Raw genomic sequence first — 12,992 nt, 5'->3', positions numbered from 1 at the left:
TGCAGACGAAAACACTAATACTTCATAAAATTGATATTAGGGAAGAAATTGCTTTTGGATTCTGTACTAATCTGCCATTTTTACAAGTACATGCCTAGACTGTAGGCCTCGGTTGCTGGTTGCCATGGGGTTCAGTCAGTCATCTCCTTTATGAAGAGGTTTTGTGGAGCACCACTGAGTACAACTGTGGTTTTCACTACCATTGATTCTATTTACACTCTCCTCTAACCAGGCCACCTTTCAGACGGCTCCAGAAGGGGTTCATTCAAGTCAAAACTGTTCGGGGGGGGGGGGGGGGGGGGGGGGGAAACTGTCATAATGAAGACTTCATTTATACTAAATGATAAAGAGCATGTCGTTTCTGTATCCGACTGCAGGCCTACACATCCGACTCCAGGCCTACATATCCGACTCCAGGCCTACATATCCGACTCCAGGCCTACATATCCGACTCCAGGCCTACATATCCGACTGCAGGCCTACATATCCGACTGCAGGCCTACATATCCGACTCCAGGCCTACATATCCGACTGCAGACCTACATATCCGACTGCAGGCCTACATATCCGACTGCAGGCCTACATATCCGACTGCAGGCCTACATATCCGACTGCAGATCTACATATCCTACATATCCGACTGTAGGCCTACATATCCGACTGCAGGCCTACATATCCGACTGCAGGCCTACATATCCTACATATCCGACTGCAGATCTACATATCCTACATATCCGACTGCAGATCTACATATCCGACTGCAGGCCTACATATCTGACTCCAGGCCTACATATCTGACTGTAGGCTAGGTTGCCGTGGAGTTGTCAGTCATCTCCTTTATGTAGAGGAGCACCACACACAGAGAGATTTTTTTTTTTAACTAGGCAAGTCAAATTCTTATTTACAATGACGGCCTAGGAACAGTGGGTTAACTGCCTTGTTCAGGGGAAGAAGGACAGATTTATACCTTGTCAGCTCGGCCCAACGCTCTAACCACTAGGCTACCTGCCGCCCCTTACTGTAGGCTATACAACAAAGATTGTATTGTCCTGCATAAGCTACATGGACTATATTCAGAAAATATAAATGATCTGTCTGTCATTAGCCGACAGATCAGGATTTCTTTAACTTCATTGTTGGTTAAGTGCTTGTAAGTAAGCATTCCGCGGTCAGGTCTACACCTGTTGTGTTCAGCATTTTGGCTATGAAAAGCCAACTGACATTTATTCCTGATTATTATTTGACCATGCTTGTCATTTATGAACATTTTGAACATCTTGGCCATGTTCTGTTATAATCTCCACCCGGCACAGCCAGAAGAGGACTGGCCACCCCTCATAGCCTGGTTCCTCTCTAGGTTTCTTCCTAGGTTTTGGCCTTTCTAGGGAGTTTTTCCTAGCCACCGTGCTTCTACACCTGCATTGCTTGCTGTTTGGGGTTTTAGGCTGGGTTTCTGTACAGCACTTCGAGATATTAGCTGATGTACGAAGGGCTATATAAAATAAACTTGATTGATTGATTTCATGGTCAGGTCTACACCTGTTGTATTCAGCATTTCACGGTCAGGTCTACACCTGTTGTATTCAGCATTTCACGATCAGGTCTACACCTGTTGTATTCAGCATTTCACGATCAGGTCTACACCTGTTGTATTCAGCATTTCACGATCAGGTCTACACCTGTTGTATTCAGCATTTCACGATCAGGTCTACACCTGTTGTATTCAGCATTTCACGATCAGGTCTACACCTGTTGTATTCAGCATTTCACGATCAGGTCTACACCTGTTGTATTCAGCATTTCACGATCAGGTCTACACCTGTTGTATTCATCATTTCACGATCAGGTCTACACCTGTTGTATTCATCATTTCACGATCAGGTCTACACCTGTTGTATTCATCATTTCACGATCAGGTCTACACCTGTTGTATTAAGCATTTCACGATCAGGTCTACACCTGTTGTATTCAGCATTTCACGATCAGGTCTACACCTGTTGTATTCAGCATTTCACGATCAGGTCTACACCTGTTGTATTCAGCATTTCACGATCAGTTCTACACCTGTTGTATTCAGCATTTCACGATCAGGTCTACACCTGTTGTATTCAGCATTTCACGGTCAGGTCTACACCTGTTGTATTCAGCATTTCACGGTCAGGTCTACACCTGTTGTATTCAGCATTTCACGATCAGGTCTACACCTGTTGTATTCAGCATTTCACGATCAGGTCTACACCTGTTGTATTCAGCATTTCACGATCAGGTCTACACCTGTTGTATTCAGCATTTCACGATCAGGTCTACACCTGTTGTATTCAGCATTTCACGATCAGGTCTACACCTGTTGTATTCAGCATTTCACGATCAGGTCTACACCTGTTGTATTCAGCATTTCACGGTCAGGTCTACACCTGTTGTATTCAGCATTTCACGGTCAGGTCTACACCTGTTGTATTCAGCATTTCATGATCAGGTCTACACCTGTTGTATTCAGCATTTCATGGTCAGGTCTACACCTGTTGTATTCAGCATTTCATGGTCAGGTCTACACCTGTTGTATTCAGCATTTCATGGTCAGGTCTACACCTGTTGTATTCAGCATTTCATGGTCAGGTCTACACCTGTTGTATTCAGCATTTCATGGTCAGGTCTACACCTGTTGTATTCAGCATTTCATGGTCAGGTCTACACCTGTTGTATTCGGCGCATGAGACAAATACCATTTGATTTGATGACATGCTTAATACAATGTCATACAATGGGGTTGTCCTTTTCAGTCCTGATCAACTCATCGGTCTTCCACGAATTCTCAATAAAAAGCTTGTGGAGGAAACATTTGGATCCACGCAATTGTATGTTGGCATTTTTTACTTCTTTTATTTTTATTTTACCTTTATTTAGCCAGGTAGGCCAGTTGAGAACAAGTTCTCATTTACAACTGCGACCTGGCCAAGATAAAGCAAAGCAGTGTGACACAAACAACAACACAGAGTTACACATGGAATAAACAAACGTACAGTCAATAATACAATAGAAAAATATATATACAGTGTGTGCAAATGAGGTAAGATTAGGGAGGTAAGGCAATAAATAGGCCGTAGTGGCGAAGTAATTACAATTTAGCAATTAAACACTGGAGTGATAGATGTGCAGAAGATGAGTGTGCAAGTAGAGATACTGGGGTGCAAAGGAGCAAAATAAAATAAATAAATAACAGTATGGGGATGAGGTAGTTGGATGGGCTATTTACAGATGGGCTGTGTACAGGTGCAATGATCTGTGAGCTGCTCTGACAGTTGGTGCTTAAAGTTAGTGAGGGAGATATGAGTCTCCAGCTTCAGTGATTTTTGCAATTCGTTCCAGTCATTGGCAGCAGAGAACTGAAAGGAAAGGCAGCCAAAGCAGGAGTTGGCTTTGGGGGTGACCAGTGAAATATACCTGTTGGAGCGCGTGCTACGGGTGGGGGCTGCTATAGTGACCAGTGAGATATACCTGCTGGAGCGCGTGCTACGGGTGGGGGCTGCTATAGTGACCAGTGAAATATACCTGCTGGAGCGCGTGCTACGGGTGGGGGCTGCTATAGTGACCAGTGAGATATACCTGCTGGAGCGCGTGCTACGGGTGGGGGCTGCTATAGTGACCAGTGAAATATACCTGCTGGAGCGCGTGCTACGGGTGGGGGCTGCTATAGTGACCAGTGAAATATACCTGCTGGAGCGCGTGCTACGGGTGGGGGCTGCTATAGTGACCAGTGAAATATACCTGCTGGAGCGCGTGCTACGGGTGGGGGCTGCTATAGTGACCAGTGAAATATACCTGCTGGAGCGCGTGCTACGGGTGGGGGCTGCTATAGTGACCAGTGAAATATACCTGCTGGAGCGCGTGCTACGGGTGGGTGCTGCTATAGTGACCAGTGAAATATACCTGCTGGAGCGCGTGCTACGGGTGGGGGCTGCTATGGTGACCAGTGAGATATACCTGCTGGAGCGCGTGCTACGGGTGGGTGCTGCTATAGTGACCAGTGAAATATACCTGCTGGAGCGCGTGCTACGGGTGGGGGCTGCTATAGTGACCAGTGAGATATACCTGCTGGAGCGCGTGCTACGGGTGGGGGCTGCTATAGTGACCAGTGAGATATACCTGCTGGAGCGCGTGCTACGGGTGGGGGCTGCTATGGTGACCAGTGAGATATACCTGCTGGAGCGCGTGCTACGGGTGGGGGCTGCTATGGTGACCAGTGAGATATACCTGCTGGAGCGCGTGCTACGGGTGGGGGCTGCTATAGTGACCAGTGAGATATACCTGCTGGAGCGCGTGCTACGGGTGGGGGCTGCTATAGTGACCAGTGAAATATACCTGCTGGAGCGCGTGCTACGGGTGGGGGCTGCTATAGTGACCAGTGAGATATACCTGCTGGAGCGCGTGCTACGGGTGGGGGCTGCTATAGTGACCAGTGAGCTGAGAGAAGGCGGGGCTTTACCTAGCAGAAACGTATAGAGTTGGAGCCAGTGGGTTTGGTGACGGATATGAAGCGAGGGCCAGCCAACGAGAGCATACAGGTCGCAGTGGTGGCTAGTATATGGCACTGTGATAGACTACATCCAATTTGCTGAGTAGAGTGTTTGAGGCTATTTTGTAAATGACATCGCCGAAGTCGAGGATCGGTAGGATGGTCAGTTTTACGAGTGTATGTTTGGCAGCATGAGTTAAGGATGTTTTGTTGCGAAATAGGAAGCCAATTCTAGATGTAATAGTTTACAGTCTAACCAGACACCTAGGTATTTGTAATTGTCCATATTCTAAGTCAGAACCGTCCAGAACCGGCATTCACGAAAACAGCTGAAGTGATCATGAATTACTAGAGGACACTTGAATTGGTGATGAATATACAAGGGTCGTTTAAATTGTTAGTTAGATACAAAGTATATTTGTTTGAAATACTCCGGCATGAGAATATTATAGGCCTATACGTCGAGATATGGCAGTCAACCCTCGGCTCCAGGGGGTAGGGCATATTTTCAAGGGGAAAAGGGCGTCACTGCCCTATGGCCCAAGTGGAAAACTTCAACAAAACTTGATACATTGTAGTTACATCGCTCGCGTTCTAAAAGCAGAATGTTGCCAACCGACAGAGCAGGGAAAATAACAAAGTAACCACAGCGGTAACTTCTTAGATAAAATGACAAGGAATCGTGGCGGGCTGGCACAATGTAGCCACTACACAGACAGCGTGCGACAGGTAACCTGCCCGAAGTCAGGGATATTCGGTTGGGACGTTTCACTTACCCGAACCAGGTTGCTGACAGCTGCCTGCACGGCAGCCACGGGAGCCGTGAGATCCGGGATAGCTTTCCCGTCCACCTCACCTTCTTCGTGCATTATCACCAGATGGGATATCTGCTGAGCCACCGGCTCTAGGATACTTTCTATCGTCTTTGTGTGAAAAACCGGCATGATGAAAACTTGAGTCCGCTCTCCTATCCAAGAGAAAAAAAAGTCTGGCCCCGTTTGGCTGTTTCAAAAGTTCCCTCTCTTGTTTGTGCCCCTGTAAAGTCTAAGGTTAATCCAACACTTTCCTTGCCCAGCACAGTTTCGCTCTCTTGGAACACTAACTACTCCCCTTGCAACCATCAATGTGAGAATCCCCAACCGCAGCTCTCGAAGAGTGAGCAACCTACCCGACAAAATGCTATGTCCGCCACCTGACCAATAAGAGAAATGGCATATATGTTACCGCAAACGCGATTGGCACAAGCTGATGTCACTCTTTCCCGATAGGCTCCGCCTGTTCCACATAGTCGAGTTTGCTAGAGATGCGAGTTCTCCCCAAATTACGTAAACATTCTCATGCCCTAAAAAGGGAAATATGACTCTGTTGAGAGGAGCGAATTCCAACCAGCAAGGACAGACGGTGTAAACTGTAGTGACGCATCAGGTTTGACAAGATGCTGGCAGAAGGGACTGAAATATAGCCTAGTTGCTTTTGGATATAGGCTATACCTCTGTCCATCTTATTTATAACGGTAGGATAAACAATGATATAATAGAATAGAATAGAATAGGGAAATGTTTTTGGCTTGGAAGAAATTATTTAAAAATGGATAGAATCCACAGATATTGATTTAATATATATTCCATTATATACATTTTTTACTACAGTTATGATACAACATATTACAAACTACAGCGCTCAAGTAATTCTTCAAAGTATACCGGACCAGAAGCCTACAACTAAATGTAATCTGTATGCCGAAGTCAGGGATCGGTAGGATAGACACTGTATACAGAGGGTAACATGTTTGTTTGAAGACTGAAACTGGTGTGATTTTATAAGCCTAAGTTCAAGAGTTCAAGACTTATGGAGTCTACCCACTGCCAGCCCAGTGGCAATTGACCACACTGTACATCCACCTATTCACAGTTGATCCTGTGAGTGTTTAAAGTTCTGTATCCAGTGGCATTGAGATCAGCCTCAGACATATTTATCATGTCGTTTTCACTTTCATACTTTAGTAGGCAACACACTCAAACCACCTAGACTGGAGAAAAAATATTTTTATTAAAACACAGTGTAACAGAAATCAAGCATGGGCACATTTGTGTACTAACTCTGGTCAAAACGATTTATTCTAGTTCTGGTCTACTTGTGTGTAGCATAACACATTTCTCAAATTCCATCTCCTCCCTTTACAACCTGAAATAACAATACTGCTGTATAAAAAATAAAAACATACAACCAAACCAGTGAAGGAATTCCCTCAGATTCCCAGGAGGCTGCAAGGCAACATCCTACTTCCTAAAAAGGAAGTCTTAAAAAGAAAGAATCAAGGAAGTTGTTCTGTTTCAGACCTCATGTAAACATTCTATCTTGCTAGTGTTTTATGTCTATAAGCAAAGATAATTAAATCAAAGATCCTCAAATATACAAGATTTAAATTTCAAATTTAAACCTTATTTCAGAAGTTTTAATATAATCATCTTCGATATTTAGTTAATCTCTCATTTAGGCATGGATGTCTGACATGTCTGTGAAGTACACAGACAGCATTCAGTAGTTAGTTCCATGTAGGGTAAAATATATGGAGTTGAAGAGTACACTGCATCCCTAGAACACTGCACTAACACCATATAATCACTACTCACTACAGGATTACTGCTATATAGCTGAATGCAGCCATTTCAGTTCCTCTCCAGGATTACTGCCATATAGCTAAATGCAGCCATTTCAGTTCCTCTCCACGATTACTGCCATATAGCTGAATGCAGCCATTTCAGTTCCTCTCCAGGATTACTGCTATATAGCTAAATGCAGCCATTTCAGTTCCTCTCCAGGATTACTGCCATATAGCTGAATGCAGCCATTTCAGTTCCTCTCCAGGATTACTGCCATATAGCTAAATGCAGCCATTTCAGTTCCTCTCCAGGATTACTGCCATATAGCTAAATGTAGCCATTTCAGTTCCTCTCCAGGATTACTGCCATATAGCTGAATGCAGCCATTTCAGTTCCTCTCCAGGATTACTGCCATATAGCTAAATGCAGCCATTTCAGTTCCTCTCCAGGATTACTGCCATATAGCTAAATGCAGCCATTTCAGTTCCTCTCCAGGATTACTGCTATATAGCTAAATGCAGCCATTTCAGTTCCTCTCCAGGATTACTGCTATATAGCTAAATGCAGCCATTTCAGTTCCTCTCCAGGATTACTGCCATATAGCTAAATGCAGCCATTTCAGTTCCTCTCCACGATTACTGCCATATAGCTGAATGCAGCTATTTCAGTTCCTCTCCACGATTACTGCTATATAGCTAAATGCAGCCATTTCAGTTCCTCTCCAGGATTACTGCCATATAGCTGAATGCAGCCATTTCAGTTCCTCTCCAGGATTACTGCTATATAGCTAAATGCAGCCATTTCAGTTCCTCTCCAGGATTACTGCCATATAGCTAAATGCAGCCATTTCAGTTCCTCTCCACGATTACTGCCATATAGCTGAATGCAGCCATTTCAGGTCCTCTCCAGGATTACTGCTATATAGCTAAATGCAGCCATTTCAGTTCCTCTCCAGGATTACTGCTATATAGCTAAATGCAGCCATTTCAGTTCCTCTCCAGGATTACTGCCATATAGCTGAATGCAGCCATTTCAGTTCCTCTCCAGGATTACTGCCATATAGCTGAATGCAGCCATTTCAGTTCCTCTCCAGGATTACTGCTATATAGCTAAATGCAGCCATTTCAGTTCCTCTCCAGGATTACTGCCATATAGCTGAATGCAGCCATTTCAGTTCCTCTCCACGATTACTGCCATATAGCTAAATGCAGCCATTTCAGTTCCTCTCCACGATTACTGCCATATAGCTGAATGCAGCCATTTCAGTTCCTCTCCACGATTACTGCCATATAGCTAAATGCAGCCATTTCAGTTCCTCTCCACGATTACTGCCATATAGCTAAATGCAGCCATTTCAGTTCCTCTCCAGGATTACTGCTATATAGCTAAATGCAGCCATTTCAGTTCCTCTCCACGATTACTGCCATATAGCTAAATGTAGCCATTTCAGTTCCTCTCCAGGATTACTGCTATATAGCTAAATGCAGCCATTTCAGTTCCTCTCCAGGATTACTGCTATATAGCTAAATGCAGCCATTTCAGTTCCTCTCCAGGATTACTGCCATATAGCTAAATGCAGCCATTTCAGTTCCTCTCCACGATTACTGCCATATAGCTGAATGCAGCTATTTCAGTTCCTCTCCACGATTACTGCTATATAGCTAAATGCAGCCATTTCAGTTCCTCTCCAGGATTACTGCCATATAGCTGAATGCAGCCATTTCAGTTCCTCTCCAGGATTACTGCTATATAGCTAAATGCAGCCATTTCAGTTCCTCTCCAGGATTACTGCCATATAGCTAAATGCAGCCATTTCAGTTCCTCTCCACGATTACTGCCATATAGCTGAATGCAGCCATTTCAGGTCCTCTCCAGGATTACTGCTATATAGCTAAATGCAGCCATTTCAGTTCCTCTCCAGGATTACTGCTATATAGCTAAATGCAGCCATTTCAGTTCCTCTCCAGGATTACTGCCATATAGCTGAATGCAGCCATTTCAGTTCCTCTCCAGGATTACTGCCATATAGCTGAATGCAGCCATTTCAGTTCCTCTCCAGGATTACTGCTATATAGCTAAATGCAGCCATTTCAGTTCCTCTCCAGGATTACTGCCATATAGCTGAATGCAGCCATTTCAGTTCCTCTCCACGATTACTGCCATATAGCTAAATGCAGCCATTTCAGTTCCTCTCCACGATTACTGCCATATAGCTGAATGCAGCCATTTCAGTTCCTCTCCACGATTACTGCCATATAGCTAAATGCAGCCATTTCAGTTCCTCTCCACGATTACTGCCATATAGCTAAATGCAGCCATTTCAGTTCCTCTCCAGGATTACTGCTATATAGCTAAATGCAGCCATTTCAGTTCCTCTCCACGATTACTGCCATATAGCTAAATGTAGCCATTTCAGTTCCTCTCCAGGATTACTGCTATATAGCTAAATGCAGCCATTTCAGTTCCTCTCCAGGATTACTGCCATATAGCTAAATGCAGCCATTTCAGTTCCTCTCCACGATTACTGCCATATAGCTAAATGCAGCCATTTCAGTTCCTCTCCAGGATTACTGCTATATAGCTGAATGCAGCCATTTCAGTTCCTCTCCACGATTACTGCCATATAGCTAAATGCAGCCATTTCAGTTCCTCTCCACGATTACTGCCATATAGCTAAATGCAGCCATTTCAGTTCCTCTCCAGGATTACTGCCATATAGCTGAATGCAGCCATTTCAGTTCCTCTCCAGGATTACTGCCATATAGCTAAATGTAGCCATTTCAGTTCCTCTCCACGATTACTGCCATATAGCTAAATGCAGCCATTTCAGTTCCTCTCCAGGATTACTGCCATATAGCTAAATGCAGCCATTTCAGTTCCTCTCCACGATTACTGCCATATAGCTAAATGCAGCCATTTCAGTTCCTCTCCACGATTACTGCCATATAGCTGAATGCAGCCACTTCAGTTCCTCTCCAGGATTACTGCTATATAGCTGAATGCAGCCATTTCAGTTCCTCTCCAGGATTACTGCCATATAGCTAAATGCAGCCATTTCAGTTCCTCTCCAGGATTACTGCCATATAGCTGAATGCAGCCATTTCAGTTCCTCTCCAGGATTACTGCCATATAGCTAAATGCAGCCATTTCAGTTCCTCTCCAGGATTACTGCCATATAGCTGAATGCAGCCATTTCAGTTCCTCTCCAGGATTACTGCCATATAGCTAAATGCAGCCATTTCAGTTCCTCTCCACGATTACTGCCATATAGCTAAATGCAGCCATTTCAGTTCCTCTCCAGGATTACTGCCATATAGCTGAATGCAGCCATTTCAGTTCCTCTCCACGATTACTGCCATATAGCTAAATGCAGCCATTTCAGTTCCTCTCCAGGATTACTGCTATATAGCTAAATGCAGCCATTTCAGTTCCTCTCCAGGATTACTGCCATATAGCTGAATGCAGCCATTTCAGTTCCTCTCCAGGATTACTGCCATATAGCTGAATGCAGCCATTTCAGTTCCTCTCCAGGATTACTGCCATATAGCTGAATGCAGCCATTTCAGTTCCTCTCCAGGATTACTGCTATATAGCTGAATGCAGCCATTTCAGTTCCTCTCCAGGATTACTGCCATATAGCTAAATGTAGCCATTTCAGTTCTTCTTACCTCATAGCCACTTCTAGTTTCACCGACCCAAATCAGTCAATTTTTAAGGAAGCAGAATAGAGTTTGTAAATATGAGAAATCAGGTTTAGGCTCTGTAGCCTTCGAGTACTTCCCTTATTTCAGAATGCTTGAAAAGCTGATGATATACTTTAACTGTTTTGTCAAATACTAGCTATTTGATGTGCAAGCAACTGCAAATCACTATTTCTTTGCAGTATCTTTCCATGATACCACTCTTACTTAGATGGATCCATAATAATGTGATCATCCAAAAGGCCCATAGAGAATGGAGACGCTATAGAAAAGGCCTAGATGACAGTACACAAGGAGGCCCATAGAGAATGGAGACGCTATAGAAAAGGCCTAGATGACAGTACACAAGGAGGCCCATAGAGAATGGAGACGCTATAGAAAAGGCCTAGATGACAGTACACAAGGAGGCCCATAGAGAATGGAGACGCTATAGAAAAGGCCTAGATGACAGTACACAAGGAGGCCCATAGAGAATGGAGACGCTATAGAAAAGGCCTAGATGACAGTACACAAGGAGGCCCATCTCTCTCTAGGAAGGCACGCCTGCAGGTAAGATAACCAAAGAGAAGAAGAGTCCATTCTAGATGTAAAAATCAAAGGAAAGCAGCAGGTTGTAGTTCTCTGCAGTATGGGGTTGTAGTTCTCTGAAGTCTGGGGTTGTAGTTCTCTGAAGTCTGGGTTTGCTCCAAGGACCCTCCCCTGTGAAGGCAGCAGGCTGTAGTTCTCTGTAGTCTGGGGTTGTAGTTCTCTGTAGTCTGGGGTTGTAGTTCTCTGAAGTCTGGGTTTGCTCCAAGGACCCTCCCCTGTGAAGGCAGCAGGCTGTAGTTCTCTGTAGTCTGGGGTTGTAGTTCTCTGAGGTATGGGGTTGTAGTTCTCTGAGGTGTGGGGTTGTAGTTCTCTGAGGTGTGGGGTTGTAGTTCTCTGAGGTGTGGGGTTGTAGTTCTCTGAGGTGTGGTGTTGTAGTTCTCTGAGGTGTGGGGTTGTAGTTCTCTGAGGTGTGGGGTTGTAGTTCTCTGAGGTATGGGGTTGTAGTTCTCTGAGGTGTGGGGTTGTAGTTCTCTGAGGTGTGGGGTTGTAGTTCTCTGAGGTGTGGGGTTGCTCCCAGGACCCTCCCCTGTTAATAGTCTGGAATGCATGTGGGTTTGGCTGCTGGTCAAGATGGGTGGCTGTGTCCCAAATGGCACCCTATTCCCTATGTAGGGCACTACTTTTAAAAATGTAACTAGGCAAGTTAAGAACAAATTCTTATTTACAATAACAGCCTAGGAACGGTGGGTTAACTGCCTTGTTCAGGGGCAGAACAACAGATTTTTACCTTGTCAGCTTAGGGATTTGAGACATAGCCCCTGGCCTCATTCTTCCACACAGACCTGATATAGAACTGTTGATAGTTTGTATTTAGTTCCTACTCAAACATTTCTGGTGGCATGAGTAAGTGTTAAGTGTTTACACATTTCATTGTTATAACTATTGTGAAGTAAACAGATGCATACTGTGCCCTATGATGCCGTGCTATCATTTGCTGTATTAGGAATTGTCCTGATATTGCTGAAAGCATTCTTTAGAATGCAGTGTTTAATTGCTCAATTGTAATTACTTCGCCACTATGGCCTATTTATTACCTTACCTCCCTTATCTTACCTCCCATATACAGACTTTTCTATAGTGTTATTGACTGTATGTTTGTTTATTCCACGTGTAACTCTGTGTTGTTGTTTGTGTCGCAACTGCTTTTGCTTAATCTTGGACAGGTCGCAGTTGTAAATGAGAACTTGTTCTCAACTGGTCTACCTGGATAAATAAAGGTGAAATAAAAATAAATAAAAATAAATAATAAAATATGTTTTGAGAAAGGCTCTTTTGAAGCCTCAACAACACTACTCTGTCTGTACAAAGGCCTTGCAATTCCATGGATAGTTAACACCTGACACCATCTGGTGGTGAAATGTACTAAATACAATAGGTTGAAATAATTGAGGAAATTCGATTCTCACTATCATGCACCAATTAGAACCTGTACTATATTATTATACTGGAAAATGACTACGGGAGGACTTTCAAAATGTTGTTTTGTATCAAATGTAAATCTTACAAGCTTCTTAAGTTAAACCGTTGTGTCGTTTTAACTCAGCTAGCCACCCCATCTTCACTAAACTCTATCACCTATGTATACTT

General features: G+C 44.0%; 1 protein-coding gene across 1 annotated transcript in view; it reads right to left on the bottom strand.

Moving 5' to 3' along the window:
• LOC120030070 (vinculin-like) overlaps positions 1 to 5,678 on the bottom strand; it is a 58,425-nt gene extending 52,747 nt beyond the window's left edge. Inside the window, exon 1 of the mRNA XM_038975388.1 lies at positions 5,290 to 5,678. Coding sequence (XP_038831316.1) covers positions 5,290 to 5,457 — 168 coding nt within the window. The 5' untranslated portion in view covers positions 5,458 to 5,678. The remainder of the gene's footprint in view (positions 1 to 5,289) is intronic.
• Between the last annotated feature and the right edge of the window lie 7,314 nt (positions 5,679 to 12,992).

The sequence above is a fragment of the Salvelinus namaycush genome, chromosome 35 (assembly GCF_016432855.1).
Source record: "Salvelinus namaycush isolate Seneca chromosome 35, SaNama_1.0, whole genome shotgun sequence".
NCBI lineage: Eukaryota > Metazoa > Chordata > Actinopteri > Salmoniformes > Salmonidae > Salvelinus > Salvelinus namaycush.
Note: the sequence above shows the minus strand (reverse complement) of the source record. Positions and strands in the feature narration are given on the sequence as shown.